At 41.5% G+C, this 20928-nt stretch overlaps 1 protein-coding gene across 1 annotated transcript in view; it reads left to right on the plus strand.

The window, feature by feature from the left end:
- Zmat4 (zinc finger matrin-type 4) overlaps positions 1-20928 on the plus strand; it is a 309004-nt gene that overhangs the window by 142759 nt on the left and 145317 nt on the right. The window contains exon 3 of the mRNA XM_052162649.1: positions 9080-9236. Within this exon, the coding sequence (XP_052018609.1) occupies positions 9080-9236 (157 nt within the window). The remainder of the gene's footprint in view (positions 1-9079; positions 9237-20928) is intronic.

The raw sequence follows: 20928 nt of genomic DNA on the forward strand, positions 1-20928 counted from the left end.
AAAAGACGATGTCAGCCAATAAAGAAAAAGATACCAAGGGAAATGATTTGCCATGATTTAAGGAGAAAGAAAAGCTTTCCACAGCACCAACATTTTAATTGTATCCGACAAAGCAAGCCTAAGAAGAATACAGGAAAAATGATTTCCAGCTGAAGGGAGGAGTGAGCATAGCCGTGGAGCTGTGGAAAGGAATATGAATCCATGCTTATTAAAACAAAGTACCACTCAGAACACAAACACCACCGAAAATCAACAACGCGACGACAGCAGTTAATACACAGTTTTAAGTATTAATGGCCTCAAGTCTCCAATAAATAAACACAGCCTAACTGAATAGATCAATAAACAAAATCCATCTGTTGTCTGTAAGAACCTCGGTATTAAGCATAAAAATCACCTTAGAGTAAAAGGACAGACAAAAGAATTCAGTGAACTGTGGCCAGAAAGAAGCCAGGCTTCACTATCCTAGACAAACTAGACTTCAAAATAATACTAGTCAGAAAAGATAAAGAGAGACACTTAATTCTAATTAAGGGAACAGGTAACCAAGAAGACATTTCTTATCCTAAACATGCGTACAGAAATCTATGGCATCGAATTTCATAAAAAAAAAAAATCTACCACTGGAACTAAAGACTCAGATTAATATATACTCATTAATAGTATGTGGTTTCAGTACCTCACTTTCTCCGATAGGTCATCTGAACAAAAATTAAACACCAGGCTTGAAGGACTTAACAGTTATCTACCAAATATTCCACATAAATACCAAAGAATACATATTCTAGCCAGGATTGCATAGAAGCCTTTCTGAAATAGACCATATCCTGTGACACAAAATAAATCTTCCTGAATTTGAAGAGATTGAAATCACTCCTTGTGTACTATCTGAAAAGAATGCAATAAAACTTAAAGTTGACAGTAAACACATCTCTAGTAGAGACACAAACTCCCGAGATGAAACAACTCATTAGTAATGATAAGTGTGTCAAAGAAGAAACCAAGAATGAAATATAGAACTTTTTGGAATTAAATGAAAATGAAGACACAAAGCAAAAGACCCCCTGGAACATATCGAAGCTATCCTATGAAGGTAATTTATAGCTCTAAGTGCATACATTAAAAAATAATATATGGCACAAGTAATTGACAATCATACAGTTCAAATGGTGGGGGAAACAAGGACAAAACAAATCCAAGCCTAGCTTACTTCAAGAAATAACAAAATTCAGAGCAGGAATAAAGAAATAGAAACAAGGAAAATAATAAAAAATGATTGTATTTTAAAAGTTTGTTTTTGAGACGATGAACAAAACTGAAAGACACTTGGTCCAAGAAAGAGATGACTTTTATTAAGATAATTAGAAATGCAGAGGCAAACATTACAACAATCAGCAAAACAGACGAGGGATAACATTTGAAATGTAAAAAATAACCAAAAAAAGATAATCTCTCTCTCTCTCTCTCTCTCTCTCTCTCTCTCTCTCTCTCTCTCTCTCTCTCACACACACACACACACACACACACACACACACACACACACAAGAAATTCAGGATAATATAAGGGAATATTTTAAAAATCTGTACTTTATTAAATTGAAAAACCTGAGAGAAATGGATGAATTTCTAAATTTGGCCAAACTATCAATTGAACTAAGCCAATTGACCAGAGAAGTCAACATCTAAACAGATGGGTTACAAATGAGGAAACTGAAATAGTAGCAAAAACCTTTCAGCTAAAAAAACAAATATTCAGGGCCAGTGGATTCTCAGCAGAATTCTACCATATTTTCAAAGAAGAAAAAATGTAAAAACTTCAGGAGCATTCCCAAATGGTTTCGATGAAGCCAATAGCACTCTAATACCCAAACCAGGTAAAAACACAACAACAACAAAAGAAAATAGCACGCCAATGTGCCTAATGAACATAGATTTTTAAAAATGCCTAATAAAATAATTGCCAGCAGAATACAGACATGCAGCAAAAAGATTATTCAACATGATTATTTGAGCTTTGTTCCTGAAAGGCAGGGTTAGTTCAAAAGATGTGATCAATAAACATCATGAACCACATAAATAGACTTAAAGAGTCATGTGATTGTTGCCATAGGTTCAGAAAAAACTGTAAACAAAAATCCAACATGCCTTTATGATAAAAGTCTTGCCAAGTGTAGAGCCAGCAGGGCATATCCCCAATGTATCTCAGTATAAGCTGTATTTGAGAAAAACATACCCAATCTCATCTTAAATGGAAAAAAGCTAGAAGAAATCTCTCTGAAGTCAGAAACCAGACAGGATGTCCACTCTGCCATCTCCATCTTAATACTGTGCTTAGAGCATTGGCTGGAACAATAAATAAAGCAAGAGAAGGGAATCAAAGGGATGCAAAGGGGGCTGGAAGAAGCTGAACTATCCCTCTTGCAGAACACCAACCATTAAAGATCCCAAAATTCTGCCAGAATTCTAGAAATTTTAAGCAGAAAAATAGATAAGCAGTGTTAGCAGTGTGGCAGGATACAGAGTCAGCTTACACAAATTGATAGATATCTTACACACCAACAGCCAATGTGCAGACCAGGGAGTGGTGGATGGACTCCCATTCACAATGGCATTAAAAGGGAATATCTGAATACTCTTAAGGAAGTAAAGGGCTTCTACAATGAAAACCTTAAACTTCTGAAGAAAACAATAAGGGGGACACCAGAAAACAGAAAGACACCCCATGCTTATATTGTGAATTATTAATATTTAGTAGAGCTGGTAGAATTACAATGGCAAAATGACCATTTTATCAAAAGCTATTTGTAGATTCAATGCAATCCTAATCAAAACCCCCATCTTATTATTCAGAGAAATAAAATAGCGTACTAAAATTTATATGAAACTACAAAAGACACCAAGACAATTCTGAGTAAAAAGAACTCTAGAGGGATTAGAGTCCCACATCATACAATATACCACAGAGATGCATTAATAAAAGCAATACCATACTAACACAAGCACAGACATGCATACCAGCAGAAGGAAATCAAAGGTCTAAACATCTAACTCCCACCACTAAATATTTGACAGAGATGTTAAAAGACATATATTGAAGAAAAGAAAGCAGCTTCAAGAAATAGTGCTAGGGAAACTAGATACCCACATGCCTAAGAATGAAACTAGATTTGTATCTATCACCTTGCACAATCAAAGACCTAAACATGAAATCTGAAACAATAAAACTGCCAGAGGAAAGCATAGGCAGCACCCTACATGATACAGGAGCAGGAGAGGACCTCCTGAATACAACCCAATTTGCTCAAGAATTAAGACCAACAGTTGACTTACAGGGCTTAAGAATCTTCTACACAATAAAGAAATGATCAACTAGGCAATGGAAGCCCAGAGAATTAGAATCTTTTCTCCTTAACATCTGACAAAGAACTGATTCCAGAATGTATGAAGAACTCAAAAAACAAAGACTTAAAAAAATCAATTGATCCATTCGAACACTTGGCCTTGAACATGAGTTCTCAGAAAAAGAAAAGAAAATATTGCCTAAGAAACATCTCAAAACTTTGTTCACCGTCTTTGGCAGTTAAGGAAATGTAAAGTGATACATACTTGAGTTTTCATCTTACTCAAGCAAAAAAGGGAAACCTCACCAAAACAATTCACAGGAAACACTGCCGTGGAGGTGAGGAAGCTCATCCTTGTGCTCTGATTTTAGTCACAATAGCTAGAATACCACTCCTGGGCATATAACCAGAGGATTCCCCGACATGCAATAAGGACACATGCACCACTATGTTCATAGCAGCCCTAATTATAATAGCAAGAAGCTGGAAAGAACCCAGATGTCCCTCAATGGAGGAATGGATACAGAAAATGTGGTAAATTTACACAATGGAGTACTACTCGGCAATTAAAAACAATGAATTCATGAAATTCTTAGGCAAATGGTTGAATCTGGAAAATATCATCCTAAGTGAGGTAACCCAATCACCAAAGAACACACATGGAATACAGTCACTGATAAGTGGATATTAGCTCAGAAACTCTGAATAACCAAGACACAAGTCACATATCAAATGACTCCCAAGAAGAAGAAAGGAGAGGTCCCTGATCCTGAAAAGGCTTGTTCCAGCATTGTAGGGGAGCACCAGGACAGAGAAGTAGGAGGGGGTTGATAGGAGAATGGACAGAGGAAAGAGGGCTTAGGGAACTTATGGGGAGAGGGGAACTGGGAAAAGGAAAATCATTTGGAATGTAAACAAAGAATATAGAAAATAAAAAACTTATAATAAAAAAGAAAATGGAAATGATCAAATGTCCTTCAACTGACAAGTGGGTAACAAAAGTGGACAAATACACTATGGGATAATACTCAGCTGGATGGAACTAGAAAAGACCGTATTAAGTCAGTGTACTGGCTGGTTTTGTGAGTCAACTTGAGTTATCACAGAGAAAGGAGCTTCAGTTGAGGAAGTGCCTCCATGAGATCCAGCTGTGGGGCATTTTCTCAATTAGTGATAAAGGGGAGAGGGCCTCTTGTGGGTGGTACCATCTCTGGGCTGGTAGTCTTGGGTTCTATAATTGAGTAGGCTGAGCAAGCTGGGGGAAGCAAGCCAGTAAGGAACATCCCTCCATGGCCTCTGCATCAGTTCCTGCTTCCTGACCTGCTTGAGTTCCAGCCCTGACTTCCTTTAGTGATGAACAGCAATTTGGAACTGTAAGCTAAATAAACTCTTTCCTCCCCATCTTGCTTCTTGGTCATGATGTTTGTGCAGGAATAGAAACCCTGACTAAGACAGTCAGGTAACCCAGAACCAGAAGCACAAATGCCAATGGTTCCTTTTCATCTGTAGTTCCTAGTTTCGAATCTTCAGATGTGGAGACCGAGCCTGAAGTGACTACAGAAACCAAGATAGTAAGATGGAATCATTGCCAGGATAGAGGGATTGGGAGCAATGGACAAGTGATCAGAGGCCTGGGAAACGGGTTTCTGTAAGGGGGAGATGGGTATAAATAGAGAAAAGGGACTAGCAGTGTACAAGTGATTTGATTGGGGTGATAGAGAAAAAAGGAGCATCTTATTGGAGAGTGAAGGAGGTAAATATAGAAGAAAAGTCTTAAACCTCTAGAGACTTGACAGACCCTAGGGAAGCCGGATGCCCAGAGGTGGGGGATCATCCAGGAGAGAGGACAACATCTGTAATGTAAATAAATAGAATAATTAATTAAAAGAAGAATAAAAATAAGGGTATCTGGTTTAAGCCACAAGGAATCATACTTTTTTTTCTTTTTTTTTCCTTTGAGTATCTTCTTCATTAACATTGCCAATGGTAAAATCTTTCCCAATTTCCCCCCTCCCAAAAGCCCCCATCCCTGACGATTCCTTACCCCTCCTTCTACCCCCTGCCTCCATGTGTATGCCCCTCTACCTGACACAGTCCCACCTCCTCCCAACTCCCCCATCCCATCTGTTTCCCTCTTTTGTGGCCTCTATTGAGCCTTTACCTGACCAAAGACCACTCTTCCCACTGATGCCCAAAAAGGCATTCCTCTGCCACATTTTTGGCTGAAACCATGTATACCCCTTGGTTGATGGTTCAGTCCCCGGGAGTCTTGGGGTATCTGGGTGTCTGAAGTCATTGTTCTTCCCATGGGGCTATATACCCCATTCAGCTCCTCTGGACCACCCTCCAGATCCTCCGTTGGGGACCCCAAGCTCAGTCCAATAGTTACTTGCTAGTTTCTGCCTCTGTATTTGTAAGACTCTGGCAGGGCCCCTCTGGTTACAATTCACCCAGCACAGGAAGCTCAAGAAGAATGAGGACTTAGGTGAGGGTGCTATGGTTCCTCCGAGAAAGGGAACAAAATGCTCACAGGAGAAACAAGGGAGGCAATTTGTGGAGCAGAGTCTGAAGTAAAGGCCATCCAGCGAGTGCCCTACCTGGGGATTCATCTTATAGTCAGCAAACCCTGACACTATGACGAGAAGCGTGTACCAAAAGGAATCATACTTTTAATGATGATACTTTTATTTACTTTCCAAAGCTAATAAACTTAATAATGTTTAATAATATACACACATATTTATCTAATGAACATTTTTGTCTCATCTGAGATTGCTCTGATAAAGAGCCAGAGACCATCTAACATAAATCCCAATACCAAGCATGAGTAGCATTCTCTTGTGTTGCTGGCCAGGGCTGTCCAAGAGATTCCCAAAGCATACAGCCTATTGCAGGTGCTTTGGCTGTCCCTTAGAGGTGGAAGGTCAATTTCAATTGTTGACAATCCTATGTATTTTAGACACAGGGCCCAGAGAGCCTGAGCTAGAACAAAGTTGAAAGCCTCCTCCCGAGGTGTAGCTTTCATGGTACCCAAGGATGCCATTCAAGCTTCCACAACAGGAAGTAACCAATGATCCTAACCAGCTATGATGCTGATGAACCAGTCGATGCCCAGCATGGAATGGTGATGCTCAGGGTGAACTAGTGGCACACGCACACCTTGCCAGCAACTAACAACTCTCTAATTGGGCTTAAGGCCTACTCAATAGAAGGAAATGCACGCCTGTGGCTGGAATCTTACACAACTATCAGTGCTAGTGAATTCGTGGATATCGAAAGGACAACCACTTAAAAGCACTACTTTACCAAACCAGTGTGATCTAACAATAGTCTAAATATTTGTCTTTACACTCACAGATACGTGTAGTTTCAACTCCACATCAAGGAAACTTCCATTTGCAACTTTATGAGAGGCCATCACAGAAAGGCCTAGGCAAACAAAATGCAGTTGTAAAGCCATGTCCTGAGAATGAATGTATAGAACACTGCTGCATGTAGGGCTTAGGGAACATTGAGAAGACAAGACAGGAAGGGTATAAGAGACAGGATCAGGAAATTTGCTGTGAGACTGTATTTCCTAGTAATGTCAGAAGCAACACCCATAAAGTCTCACCGGCATGACTTCCTGAACGTGGTCTAAACAAGCACTGAAGTCCCAACCTACACGGGCAACTAAGAAATGCTGAAAGTGGGAGAACTAGTCTTCCCAGAGTAGAGTACACCAATATTTATCTAAAACCCAATAGTTATCCCTAAAATCACACATACAAGTAACATACCAACTGAGTAGTTTGTATTGGGGAATGTATGTGCATTCACACGTACTTACATACACATAATAACAGTGATAAAAGTTGCCATCCATTTGAAAGAGAACAAGGGAGGTATATATATGGGCGTCTCTTGGTTTTGGGAAGGGTAGAAAGAAATGTTGTAATTACATTATAATCTCAGAACTTTTAACCATTTAATAAAAAAAGCACATAGGTGGGACTAATTATGCCTAACACACTGTGGGAAGATTGCCAATTTATTTTCTATTTCCCCCAAGCCCCCAAGCCCCTCACTCTTCAGTGAACACACTGCACTTTCTTCAGTTGCCCTGAGATTTGATGTTGCCTGGTATGTGTTGACTTTTCCTCTCCAAGGGACTCTGTACCCCCATTAGGCTTGGTTGGAGAGATCATTGAGTGCCGATTCTCTGCTCTATTGCCAGGTCTGTTTTATTTCCTAGCAAAGTACATAGTGGCTTGTAAACATTCCTGTGCCTTTATATTCATCTGGAAGCAAAACTTAAAGTAGCTCAGCTTACCTTCAGCAAGGGCAGAATGCCCAAAGCAAGGCCTTGTGGGAATGTGGCCCCTTTGGGGGGACTTAATGATTACCATCCCCCACTTCCAGCATTTCAGAATGTGAGTCTGGTTTTCCTACCTTTTAAGTATAGGACAGCCTCCTGGAACACACACACACACACACACACACACACACACACACACACACACACACACAGAGAGAGAGAGAGAGAGAGAGAGAGAGAGAGAGAGACAGAGACAGAGACAGAGACAGAGAGACAGAGACAGAAATGCACATACCACACACAAACACATGTGCACATAGAAGGGCTGTCTTCCCACATACCAAAATCTAATTATCCGAGATCTCATATATGCTACCTTAAGAAAGGAGTTAGTTTACTAACTACTATATAATGTGTGTAAGGCGACTCTATCAGTATGGACATCTTATAATTATGCAAAAATTATATAATTCTCAGTTCCCTCAACCCTGTTCCCATCCTCTCCTTGTCTCCATCCAATTTTAAATTTCATTTCTGGGTTTTCTGGGTCTCTAAGAAGGGACTAGTGTGGGGGTAGAGATCTGCTAAGGGTGTTCTTTCACAATGAGATTTGCTCTTCGGTTCCACCGAGGAAAAGATTTGGTCCTTATCTTAGAGCCCACTGTACCCTCAATTTCCAACAAGGCAGGAGGGGAGGCAGAGGACTAATCTTCTGGGAGAGTAGAAGTAATTGATGACCTGCAGACATAATGGCCATGTCACACGCTCTGACAAAGGAGTTGCTTTTCTCTGATTCACGATTCATTTTCATTAAACCGTACAAAGGCATAAAAATTAAGCTGGACTAAGCATTCTGTGCAGCATTTAGCCAATCCCCTTTTCTAAAGAAAATAGGGGGAAAATGACTCAAAATCCTGCCAGAAAATTCAGGCGGTGTGGTCATCATAGCTCTATGATAGATATGCAAATTAAGTATGAAAAATGTTCAAGTCCTTAGAGAAACTTTTTCTCTAAAAACAACTTGAACAGTGCAGCTATGTATCCTGGTGAGGCTAAAATTGGCAAAGGCAGAGCTGAATGCCAAATGATAATTTCTACTAAATAATTCAGGCCATGTGAACTCTGATATTTCCCTTACTTTAATGAGTATAATGTGGGCAATTACCAACTACTCTTCTCACAGAGACAGACAATATGCTTTCTCCTAATTGTGGGCTCCATTTTTCTTCGGGTAACTCATATCTGCAAAGTTTCCTATAAACCCAGGGCCTTGCACATGGAGCCCCTGCATAAATGTATATTACCGAGTTGATGGTAATTATAATGAAGTTCAGCATGTCTATAAGCTGTTCCTCAATAGGCAAATCTCCTAGGCATGATCCATCCCTTGACGTCGGACTTGAGTTCCTCTGTGACACTCTTTCTCCTTTTCCCCATGCAGGGAAGCGATGCTGACACAGTGGATAAGAATAAATGCTGTACACTCTGTAACATGTCCTTTACCTCAGCTGTGGTGGCCGACTCCCATTACCAAGGCAAAATCCATGCCAAAAGGTTAAAGCTGTTGCTAGGAGAAAAACCTCCATTGAAAACCACAGGTATGTGTGTGTGTGTCGGGGGGGGGGGGGCGGGGGGGGGGGAGGCATGATCCAGGCCGGCTCTGAGAGCCACACACCCTCTTTTCAGTCATTACGAATCACGTTCTTTTCAGAAGCTACAAGCTTTTTGGGTCAAATGGCAGGCACCATTCAAAACCCACAGGGAGGGAGGGATGGGGAGCCCTTAGCACACAGGACCATTGGAGTATGATTTCATGGGCTACGTTCATCTAATGTTTACATCCTCCAGGATGTCTGCCACACTGATTGCGTATCACGTGAGATACACATCTGTGGTGCTCTTCCCAGGTTTGGCCCACATTCCACATGGGTGTGGATGGGCATACTGCATAGGTGGTAAGTTCCTGCCAGCATCTATGGGAAGCAATCACCATCCTTTGCACTTGTGTTTTCCCCACACCAGGGCACAGTTACATCGTATGTTCTTAGTTTGGTGGAGAAGAAGCCCAAATAAACCATAGTCTTCACAGTCACTTTTGCTTGGAGACAAGTGTGTATTTATGGTCTTCCTGACAGTGTTATGAGGGAAGCTGTGATTCAAACCTATTAGCTTTCATCAGTAACTTAAATATTGATCGCAGATTACCTAACCTTCTAAATGCTTACTTAAACAATGTCTTTGGAGGTATAACCAAATAATGAAACTAAGTTTTATATATATATATATATATATATATATATATATATATATATATTTAGCAAGGCTGAAACTGTTTAGACAAGATTTATATTGTGATGAAGATGTTACTGTGCTGGGTTATAATCCCAAGAAGTTAGGGGATATTTTTCATTATGTCTCCTCTTGCAGTGCAATTAAAATTTAGTAGTGCATTTTATCTTGCTGTCTAATGAATCGTGCATAAATCGTGGGCGTAATTATTTTTAAATGGTATTTTGGAAACGAGGAGAGCATCTGAAACAACACTTGGTTTTGACTTCACTGGCGTACTTCTTCAGCTAATTGCTTAACAAATAGCAAGGAGTCTCTTCACACCATTTCTCAGCTGAGTTTGAGGACAGGATAATGTTTTCTTGGAGGTGGATGTGACATTCAGGTGTAGAATGGTTTTGTCTGGAAACGAGTGCAGGAGTGAAGCTAATTTGGAGCCTCTGCAGAGTGTGGCATTGAACAAGGGGTGCTCTGCGGAGATGCTTGCTCCCCGAAAGGCTGAGGCTCTAACCTTGTGACCTACGCATCGTCAGATCTCTTAAAATAGACACCTCAAAGAAAGAGTCACTGGAAATTTTCTATCTTTTCTTTCTGTGAATGAGTAACTAGCTCATCTGTTCTCTTTGCCTAAGCAGCAGAGTGCTGTTAAATTTCATTTCAGAGGTAGTGTATTTGGAGGTAGCACTGGGAAGAGAGAGGCTATATCTTTGTTTATCACAATGATTAGCAAATTGGAAAGTGATCATGTATCATAACCACCTATCACATGCCAAAAGTAGTTCTTTATGATTTTGAGTCTATCTTCAGGAATTCAATTAATCCCAGAGCTAGGACATTAGAACTCAAGGATAACTTATTAACTCTCAATATATTGCAAAGACAGAGGCTGGCAAAATGGCTCAGAGGCTAAACTCACTAGCAAACCTAAGAACCTGACTTTGACTCCTGGACCTCTATGGTAGAAGGAAAGAATTTAAACTGTGTCCTTTACACTATGCCAAGTATGCCCCCCATAAACAAATATAATATAATAAAACATTGAAAGAACACACACACACACACACAAACACATGACGTCTGAATACATGTATTCCAAAGACAAAATTCAGGTCATTTAAAGTGTACCCTTATTCAGTGACTGGGCCCTTGCTGCCTATGGTGCTAACTTAACTCTTGAGGTTACAGAGATCAAGGAACCTGTTAGGCGAGACCAAAATGGGAAAGGATAAATCACACTATCAGCTTGAAGCTTCTTCCACTGGGGAGCAGAGAAATCTAAATGTCATATCCTAGACTCTTTCTCATCCATTTCCCTTGCTTAGTATACCCTCTTATCCACCTACTCTGAGTAGAAAGGATCTTGGAAGGTGCCAACCACAGACTAAATTGAAGTCCCGGAGAAGCTAAACTGATCCTCAGGCTTGGGATTCTGCCAGCCATTGAGCACAAAAATATGCAGAGGTAGAGGCAAAGGCGGGAGGTGTGGCCCAACCTAAAGGTGAGAACATGGGTGGGACAAAGGGTAGGAGCTGGGATCAGGTTGAAAGAGAACAGGACCCTGGTCCCAGGCTTCAGGCATCGGGTCTAAAACACATATCCAGTTACTGTAAAGGTAAGGACTTAAGAGCTGGAGAAGACCCAAGCCATGGCACTGGAGTTGCTTTGGGTTTATCGCCGTCCTTTGCAGGCCACAGCTTTTCCTATCAGCAATGTAGAGGGAGCTCAGTCCTGAGGCTTCCCTGTGCACATGTATGCATTGGCTAGTACTGCCTAATCAGCTTAGATGGCTTGAAATCCTATGTATAATGAAAACAGAAGGGGGAAGAAAGCAAAGAAACCAGACATGTGAAACCTAGTTCACTGAGTCTTGATGCTAGAGAGAAGCAATGCCCTGCTCAGGTATGCCTCTTAAGTTGTGATCCACAGCCTCTCACACTCTGGTAATCTTTGGATGGACATAATTGGAGTAGAGCTCATTGCTTCTCAGTACTATTTTATTTAATGAAGAACAGTCAGGAGCAGTGACTCACTCTCTCTTCTCCCTGCATCTGTGCTCGGATCAGACATCACCTGAGCACTCTTCGGGACCTAATGCCCTTTGAGTTGTCTTCGTTAGATGAGAACACCTTTCCTAGGACTTCTAAACTGCATGGCCAACCCACTGGAACACAAACCAGTTTCACGTCTTCTTGGCTATAGCTGTCAAGTTAAAAGCTCACGAGAGGATGCTAGACCACCAGGTGGTCATGGGACCAAAGAACTTGAGGTACAGATCCTGTCCAAATGGGAAGGGTGATTTATGATGTCATATCATTTGCAGTTGAGACCAGAGAAACTGGGCTGTGGAAAGAGAGGCCAGAAAGCAGGAGAAGGCTGTGTCAGTTAGCTATCACTATAGCAACAGGACAAAGTTTAATTTTACAGCTCAAAACACATAACAGACAATTTTTAATAGAAAACAATGATGGTTATTTTAAAAGTAAAAAAGGAAACATTGATGTTTGGACCTTTCCATGACTCCTCCTCATCTCATAAAAAAGAGAGTCTCAGGGGAGACGTGAGATTGAATGAAGAGGTAATTCCCAATTCACACTCTCCCCTTCAGGGTCCCTGTTCTCCAGCCTGATTCTTGCTGCATGCTTCTTTATGCCTCAGAGTCACTACAAGGCAAGATGAAGAGGTTCACTGACTTGATTGATGGGTTGTGGCAGAGCCCTGGGAGGCTGGGACAGTGAAGGAGAGAGAATATGTTCATAGTGTAACCAGCATCCTGAGATTTGTCTTAGAGCAGAGTCCCAAAGGACCAAAATGATTGTGAGTGGCTGTTATTGAATCCTAAATCCAGGGTGAATCTGATATCTTGCAACTGAAGAGCAGTGTCTGTGGTTTGCAGTGTTTGCAGGGGCTGGGATTGGGGCTCCTGTGTTTGAGACCCCAGATTTGGAGTTTTATTCATCACTTAAAACTCACATTGCTTTTAGGTCTCTACTCTGGAGGTAAACACTCACTAGAAGTGTCCTTCTCAGGGAATGGAGAGTCAAAGATTCTACTGTGTCATTAAAATGTCCATGCTTAATAACCTGAAGTTTTCTCACTAAATTCTACCAGCCCTTATGAGTGCGAGGGACATTGGCTTTTGGAGGAAATTAGGATCCAAACTATAAGAAAATGATGCCATGAATGTTCTCTACTTGGAGGATGAATAAAGGAGTTGAGTCTGTTTAGTATGTAAAATACATCAATCCTGGGGAAGTCTTTAAAAAACTATCATAGGAAAGAGCTATAATTGTGGAGCATGTGTTCTGTGTGCATATGTGTTTGTTCATGTGCCCAAGAGCAGCAGATATAACCAGAGTGTAGGCAGAGAAGCAGAGTTAGGTGGGAGCTCAAGACAGGGAAGAGTCTGTTGATACCCAGAGATGTTCCCAGGCAGAATGCAAATGTGGGAGCTGTTGGTGCTGAGTCTGCTGCTGATTCTTGGGGCTTTTCCAGTTGGGGTTCCATAAGCGGTTAGTTAGTGCTTCGCTTAGATGACTTTTCAAAGGCCTCTAAATCAGATAGTTCCCGCCTGCTGTCCTTTGCAGGTAGACCCACTGATAGGATGGCCAGAAAGAACACTGACTTGGGATCCAAGAAATGGAGAGCTCAGGTACAGTGCGGTCAGAGTCAGTTTTATACTTTCTGGTTGGAACGTGTTCCTCCTCAGCTTCAGCCTTCTTGTCTGTTGTTTTGTTCTACTGCTGTGCATACATTTGCATCTCTTCTCCCCCCCAACTCCCCCCCCCCACCCCCGGGTTCTTTCGAGAGAAGAGCTTGCTTCCCTTCCATGTTTGGAGTCTCAGGTTTGTTTCTCTGCTGCCTTGCCTAGAACACAAGAGCTACTACATCGAATCTCTTAGGACAAATCTTTCCAAGCTGTGTTTTTCTGGGCTGAGACAGAGTCTGGTATTTGGAGTTGCTGGGAAGGGGAAGGTATTTCTGGTGGTAATGAAAGGAAGGACTGGGGACTAGAAGATAGGGAGGGCCATGAAGGCACAAAAGCAATCAAGGTCTGGGCAGTGAGCAGGCCTTCAGGACGCAAGAGATACAGTCAGCTAACAGGAGCTAAAGTCCTAGACTAGCAAGTGGAAGCAGTAGGGAGTAGTTTTAAAGACAGAAACTCAGGATAAAATAAGAAATCAGATACCAGGATTAGGACTCCAAAGAGGGTCTGTGTCTCAGGAATATAGAAGGATTTTTCTTATCAGAGAAGAAGAGCAGTGACTAAACAGATAGAAGCTTGATACCGAAAGCCCAGAGGCCATAGTAGAGCCATTCCTCCCCTGTCTGTGCAGCAGGGTAAGCACTAAGCAGGCAGGAGACATCCTTCAGGCTCGGAGCTGCATGATGGCTTCCTCCTGGCCGCCCGTAGAGACAGCCTTCCATGCTGCTACACTGAGCCTGTAGCTGCGTAATATGCTTCCCAAGTAGCAAGATAGATGGTATCAGATCTGACATTGGTGGCTGCCCAGGAACACAGTCCCAGGCGGCTGAAGGTAAAAGAATATTATCTAAAGATAGTCCCCAGGACCTGCATAGACAGCTTATGTGGCTGGGAATCGAAGTTTGAAGTGGGATTACAGTGTCTAGTACATCAGCTTCAAAACTAGGAGATTATTTTGGAGTATCCAGGTGGATCCAATATAATCACAAATGTATTCCAAAGGGAAAGGGAAAGGCAAGGAGGTGATACGGGGGATGGGGAGGGTCCAGCTGTCTTTGGTTGCTGGTATAGCGAAGGGAAGGAAGGAGTTCTTTTCTGGAATTGCCTGAAGAGTGTACTTCTGACAACATGGCTCTTAGCCAGTACAGTTTGTTTCACGTTCCTGACCCAAGGAATGGCAAAATTACAAATGTGTGTTGTATTGAAGCCACTATGTGATAATTTGTCACCATGGGGACTGATTTTTCCTAAGAAGGAGCTGCCTTTTCACCTTTATGTACAATTCACATGCTGTCTTGGGACCCACAGCTGTAGCCGGAGGGCAGCCATGACTGTGGGCAGGACATGCTGGCGAAGCTGGAGGTCTATCTTCATATGGGTCTTATTCTATGGGTAGAGTCACTCCCCGCGCCCCATGCTGGATTGGCAGCTGGATTTCAGACAGTACAGGTGCTGTTTTGAAAGCAGCTTGACACAAGTCCTCCACATTTGCTGCCATTCCCTTTCTCTCTTTGTTAATGCGCATTCTCAAAGGTAATGCCCAGCTCGGGGCATTGTGCCCTGTTTATAGCTGTTTTACATTTGAGATGCTCTTCACTCTTCCTGTGTGTATCTAAGTACCTCCCATCCTGCTAAATTCTCTATAGGAGTCCTCTGGTCTTTGGGAATCTCTCCTGTTTTGGGAAACCTCAAAGAATATGTTTTTGCATAAGCCATGGGTAAATCCCAGTAATTATTAGTGAAGGACTTAGCTTTCCTGCACCTCCTTTCCTTGCTATGATGACTATATGAGCTGATAGCATAATCAGAGAACACATCTGCCACGTTATTCGAGCCCATAACCGGCTTTGTCCATTCCAGAAATGTGCCTATTTTTGCTTACTCTGTTCTGGACTTTTCTCTGGGACATATAATTCACACACGAGCTGTTCTATTGTTGGATGTCCAAGGTGAATCCACTGGGTTAATTCATTTTGCCAGTTGTCCTCTAAACTTGCATCATAAGGGAGTCATGTCTCCATAGCTATTCTCCCTTCTGGCGCATTCCCAGACACCAGCTTGACTGCAGTGATTTTCAGGATAGTGAATGATGGAAAAATAGAACTTGGTGTTTAGTTCCTACATGATGACAAGTCTGAGTGTAAAAGTGCAGGCTGATGTGCAGAGTCAGAGAAGCCTGGCAGAGAAAATGAGTTAAAATAGCTGAGCATGGTGTGGAGATGGAGCTCAGCGCTAGAGTTCTCTATATATAGTGTCATATACGGATATATATATATATATGTATATATATATATATATGTATATCAACAATTGAAGAAAAAGAGTCCATGCATGTGAGAGAGTAACAGAGGAGATTTAAAAAGGGTTGGAAAGGGGCAAATGATGTAATTATAATATAAATTCAAGTATGAAAAAAATTAGGATTAAAATACTTTGGAAGAAAAAAGAATGAAACAGGAAATCTGTAACCTAGAAAGGCATCTTTACAGGCAGTGGCCATGTTGTGCCATATGCGGAAGAGAAAGTTTAGATTGCGAATGCATAGTCTGAATGGGTAGGTGATGCTGTGTCTCCTATGAGAGGGTTTAGTAATGATCGTGGCAAACACGTTGCTTATCTCAAACCTACTCACCTCCTACCCTAGACATTAAGTTGGTTGTAAGTAGGTATAACATAGGTGATGTTTTATGGCCAGGCTACATACATGAGAAAGAGATGTAAGCCTTTAGTGATGCTCTGGCGTTGAGAGTGACTGTTCCTGGAGGGCCTCATCTATCCTGCTGATAGACCGTCCCTTCGGGTTTCTGTTTCACCTGGAAGCTTTTATGAAAGCATCTATCACTCCCAGAAAAAGTAGAGCTTGAGCTCAGTGTTTTATAAAATTCCCCAACATCATTAGCCTGACGGTAATGACACTAAAGCTTGCCGTAACCTTTCTTTCATTTTTGACGTTCCTGTGGTGCTGAACCTGCCTTCGCATACTGGGAAGGACCTGCTTAGCAGGGACCCTGGTGCTGCTTCCCTGCTTCCTCAGTCTTGCTGCCGAGCTTGCCATAGTGGTTGGCACACAGAGCAAATATCTGTTGGATGTGTAGAACTGGGAGCAAACATTAGAATAATGGTAGGCGTTGAAATATTTATGGCTTTATTTTCAGGCGAAATGGCTTTGGTTAAACTTCAAAGACAGTGGTGAATCTGTTTGCTTGCTTTCTTGACTTTACAGAAAGCTTTTCCTGAGAAAAAGATGGTATAGATTGGAATCTAAGACATAAACCCAGCCTTTGGAGGCAGACCCTCTTTTAAATTCTGGGTTACCTACCCAAGTCTGCATACATTCTGTTTGTATACGAGCCTTCACAAGCATTGTAGAAGGAATACAAGAAAACAGACGTAAGGACAGAGTGAAGGCATTGTCCTGTGTCGACCCTTATCATTGATGAGTATGGATCCACTGAAGAGCACAGGCTTTCCAGACGTCTTGTAGTTATTCCCACATATGTAGACCCATGAAAGATCTGAGTCACCCCCATGGGAAATCTCCAGCCTGAAGCTGAAGGAGGCAAGGCTAGCCTGCTGGTGTCTGCAATCACAGGATTAGCAATGCCCTTGTTTTGCTTTCTATTAAGGGCGAAGCCTTTTGATTATGCTTTTTCCCCACTGACAGTCATTTGTAATTGTCCCAAGGGTTGTGTCAAGGAACTACTTTGTGACCCTAAAGCAAGCAGGTGGAAGTGACATCATGGCAAAAAAAAACCCACACGCACTAGTTCAGGTTCTTTCAAGCCTTAGTTAGAACATCCCTGGCTGTAGATTCAATATATGCATTAATTAATGTATCATAATATACAACAAGACTATGCTGCCAATTCGTTGATCAGAATGTGACCGCAAGCTCATGAGCTTCTTTTAATAGCACTGGCTTACCACTCACTGTTCCTGGCCACAATTTAAAAACTATTATGAATAATGAGAACTATGTATATATCTAGCAAAAATTACCCTACATTCATTTCGAAACATTAGGCTTCAAAAAGTCTGCTCATTGCTCTGTAATGAAATAAAAACTAACATTAAAAAAAAAAACTCCTAAATATGGTTAAACTGTTTGGAGCTGAGTTGCCTGACTGTAGCTTAATAATGGAACCAGTAACCAAGGCTGGTAATTGCAAAGCCATTCTATGAGGAGAATCATATTCACAGTTTTGTTTAATCTTTGTGCTTTGTCATACATGAAGCACAGTAATGTATCATTATTAGGAGCAACTTACTGAAGAAGAAGCAGAGACCTGCAAGTGAGTAACATACACTATGTACCGTCAGCATTGAAAAGCGAAAGGCGGGAGGGTGGCAGATTCCAGGAGTTAGCTCTATTCTCTAGTGGTAAAAGATGCGTCATTAAAAGGCCTGCTGATTTTGGTTTGCTTACAGCGATTCAAACTCCAGGGCTCGCACTAGGTGACCAATAGCAGCACAACCACAAGGACAGACAGTTATACTTTTGCAACGGATCATTTTTCATTTTGAGGGACAGTGAGCAGGATGGGAATTGGAACAAATTAGAAATGGCTTCTGCTACTCAGTTTATATGTGCAAGTGTATTGACGGAATATTTCTCTTTGCCTTTATCCCCTAGGGAAGAGGAGACAGAGCTTCAGGAAACTTTCACGAATTTCCATGCCAGACACAGACTTGCTTATTTGAGTTCTCTGTAGAATGAATAAAGATCAGGGTATTCTAGGTCTGTTTGAAAGTTACATAAATTCAAATGTTGAATAATGTATGCATCCCAGGTTCCATCCACACCTCCTATTTGCATATGAGATTTTATAGACCATTACAGTTCTATCCTCTGATTCTGGTTCCTTAGATTGCTTGGCATAATCTGTCTAGATACCTGTTTTCATAGCTGCGTGCCGATACAAGAAATAGCTTTGTAGAATTGCAAATCATCTCATTTTCTTTTCTGGGACCTGAAGCTTAGAGGGGTGGAATCAGCTGTCCAGGACATGCAGGTGGTTGGCAGCAGGAACGCTTCTCTTCTCTTGTAGTTATCCCTTCAGGGTATCCTTTTGAAAGAGGAATCACACTGGACCACTCTCTGGTCACTAGGGCTTACATGTGTCAGCCCAGTGAATGACATGATTTGATGTCTTTTGGCCACAACTTTTGTCCTCTGGATCATAGCAGGTTTGGAACAATGACTTGCTCAAGTTTTCTGGCTTCTTGCATTTTTAACTAAAGATACAAGATCAATGAATTAAGGGTGTTTAGCATTCCAGCTACTGGCCCTTCCCCCTTCCCCGGGCCAAATGTGGAAATGTAATCATCTCTTATACAAATAATTTCTCGTTTGAAAATTACTCAGTTTTTCACTGGTTGACAGTGGAAATGAGTTGTCAAGAAGCCAACGCATAAAGCTTTGTTAGTGTGAGAAAGAAAGGCTGTCCATCCATCTCAGCATTTATATTAACAGTCACTGTGTGCATGTGTCCAATAAAAGGTTACTCTTAAAGGTTGTTCCAGTGGTGTCAGCAAGAAGTGATACCAGGAGCTTGTGAACCCTAGCCTGTTGTCATCTGAGGCAGATGACATAACTAGCAGCCCTGATGTCTTCACTGTGGAACATAGAACCAGAGAGGTGATAGGAGCTTTGCCGGCCTTCCCACCCAGCAACGGGATTCCCCAAAGGCTATAGACTTTAATTCCCTGTTGTTTGAAGACTCACTTAATAGTGAGGATCTTGTGGATGAGAGTACGATATGAATGTTGGCTACCATGCAACTATGGTCATAAGTGACACAAATGCTCTTAACTGCCATCAACTCCACATCTCTCCTTTTGGTGATGAAGAGAGCCTTAAGTCTGCAGAGAACTTAAGTAGCCTTCTGGATGCAGTCGAATGAGTCCCTTCACCATGTCTATGAAGGAGTTCAGCAGCAGTGTAAAATGATAAATTTGCTGTGTTTACTATCCTGGAACTGTCAGCAGGAGATGTGGTTGGTCTTGGGATGTCCACACAGGATGAGCACATTGCTATTCAGACAAAACCAGCAGCAACTGTAATTCAACTGACTGCAGTAGGAGCTCGGACCATGTCTTATCTGTGAGATTGGGAAGACACTCAAGTAGGCATGATACCTGAAATAATGAGTACTGAACATCCAAACATCCTTATTCCTTGAAGTACCCACAGATCTTGAACACCAGCCTTAAAGCACCATGTTTCCTCTTGGTTTTACAAACATACCTTAATAGGTGCTGTGATGGAATAAGTAAGCATTTTATTGCTTTATATTTAGGAAATTTAGATATTAAAAAAAATCTTTTTTTAATCCATGTATCTCTATATCTATATACATCTATTTATTATTTAGATATAAATGATCTAGTCTTTTTATATTTAATACTTTTCATATTTAGAATATTTAGATTTAAATTTTCTCTGACCTTGAAGTTTGGTAACAAAGGCCAGTTCCCATCAGTGTCTGTAGTTCCCTCTCTCTTTCAGAACACAGAAAAGGTCTATGCATATACTCAGCAGTAGCACTGCCTCTAAGCTTGGGCCTCCTCGTTGTGATCATTCCAAATGTGATTACTCCAGGATGCCGCTGGATACTTGACCTCAACAGGCTGCCCACTAGGTCCTGGACTTCCTTTGAAATGGGTCTCTCAGCAGGCTTTGCACTGAGGGCGTTAGCATCTCCATGCCAAGGTTTCTCAGTATGCATTTCTGAAGAGCCTCCCATACCTGTTCTGAACTGCTCTCAGGTGCCCAGAACTCTGTCGGTCTTTAGGACCTTGCCTTTCCTCCCCTGTTCCTATGAAGTCAATGTCTGTCCTGAAGGCAGGTGCATTCCTCCTTCATGGTCAGGTTCCTTCCCCTCCCACACTACTGATCATAAATATAATTCACTGCATCTTAAGGTAGGGAAGCTAGGCCTTTGCGTTTGTTTAGCTTTGTGTTTAGAATACAGTAGAAAACATGTTAATTTTTATAAAGTGAGTCGACAGGGAGTTGGCTCAGGAAAACAGAGGCTTAACAATCTTTTCTTTTCTGTTTTCTTTCTTTTTTTAAAAAAAACTCTGATAGCCTTCAAAGAGACTGCTTCTCTGGTGGATTTCCCAACTAAGTGATTTCCACTTGTCTGTTGAGTGCGTGGGAACAGAGGGCTTTAAATTTACCTAAGTTTTTCAAGAGCATTTTGTTGTATTATGAGTTACAAAGGAGAGATTAAGGGGACCCTACTAAGCCTTTTCAATTCCCTCTGCAGGCCACAACATGTATTGTTAGTTAGGGA

This window comes from Apodemus sylvaticus, chromosome 18 (genome assembly GCF_947179515.1).
Source record: "Apodemus sylvaticus chromosome 18, mApoSyl1.1, whole genome shotgun sequence".
NCBI lineage: Eukaryota > Metazoa > Chordata > Mammalia > Rodentia > Muridae > Apodemus > Apodemus sylvaticus.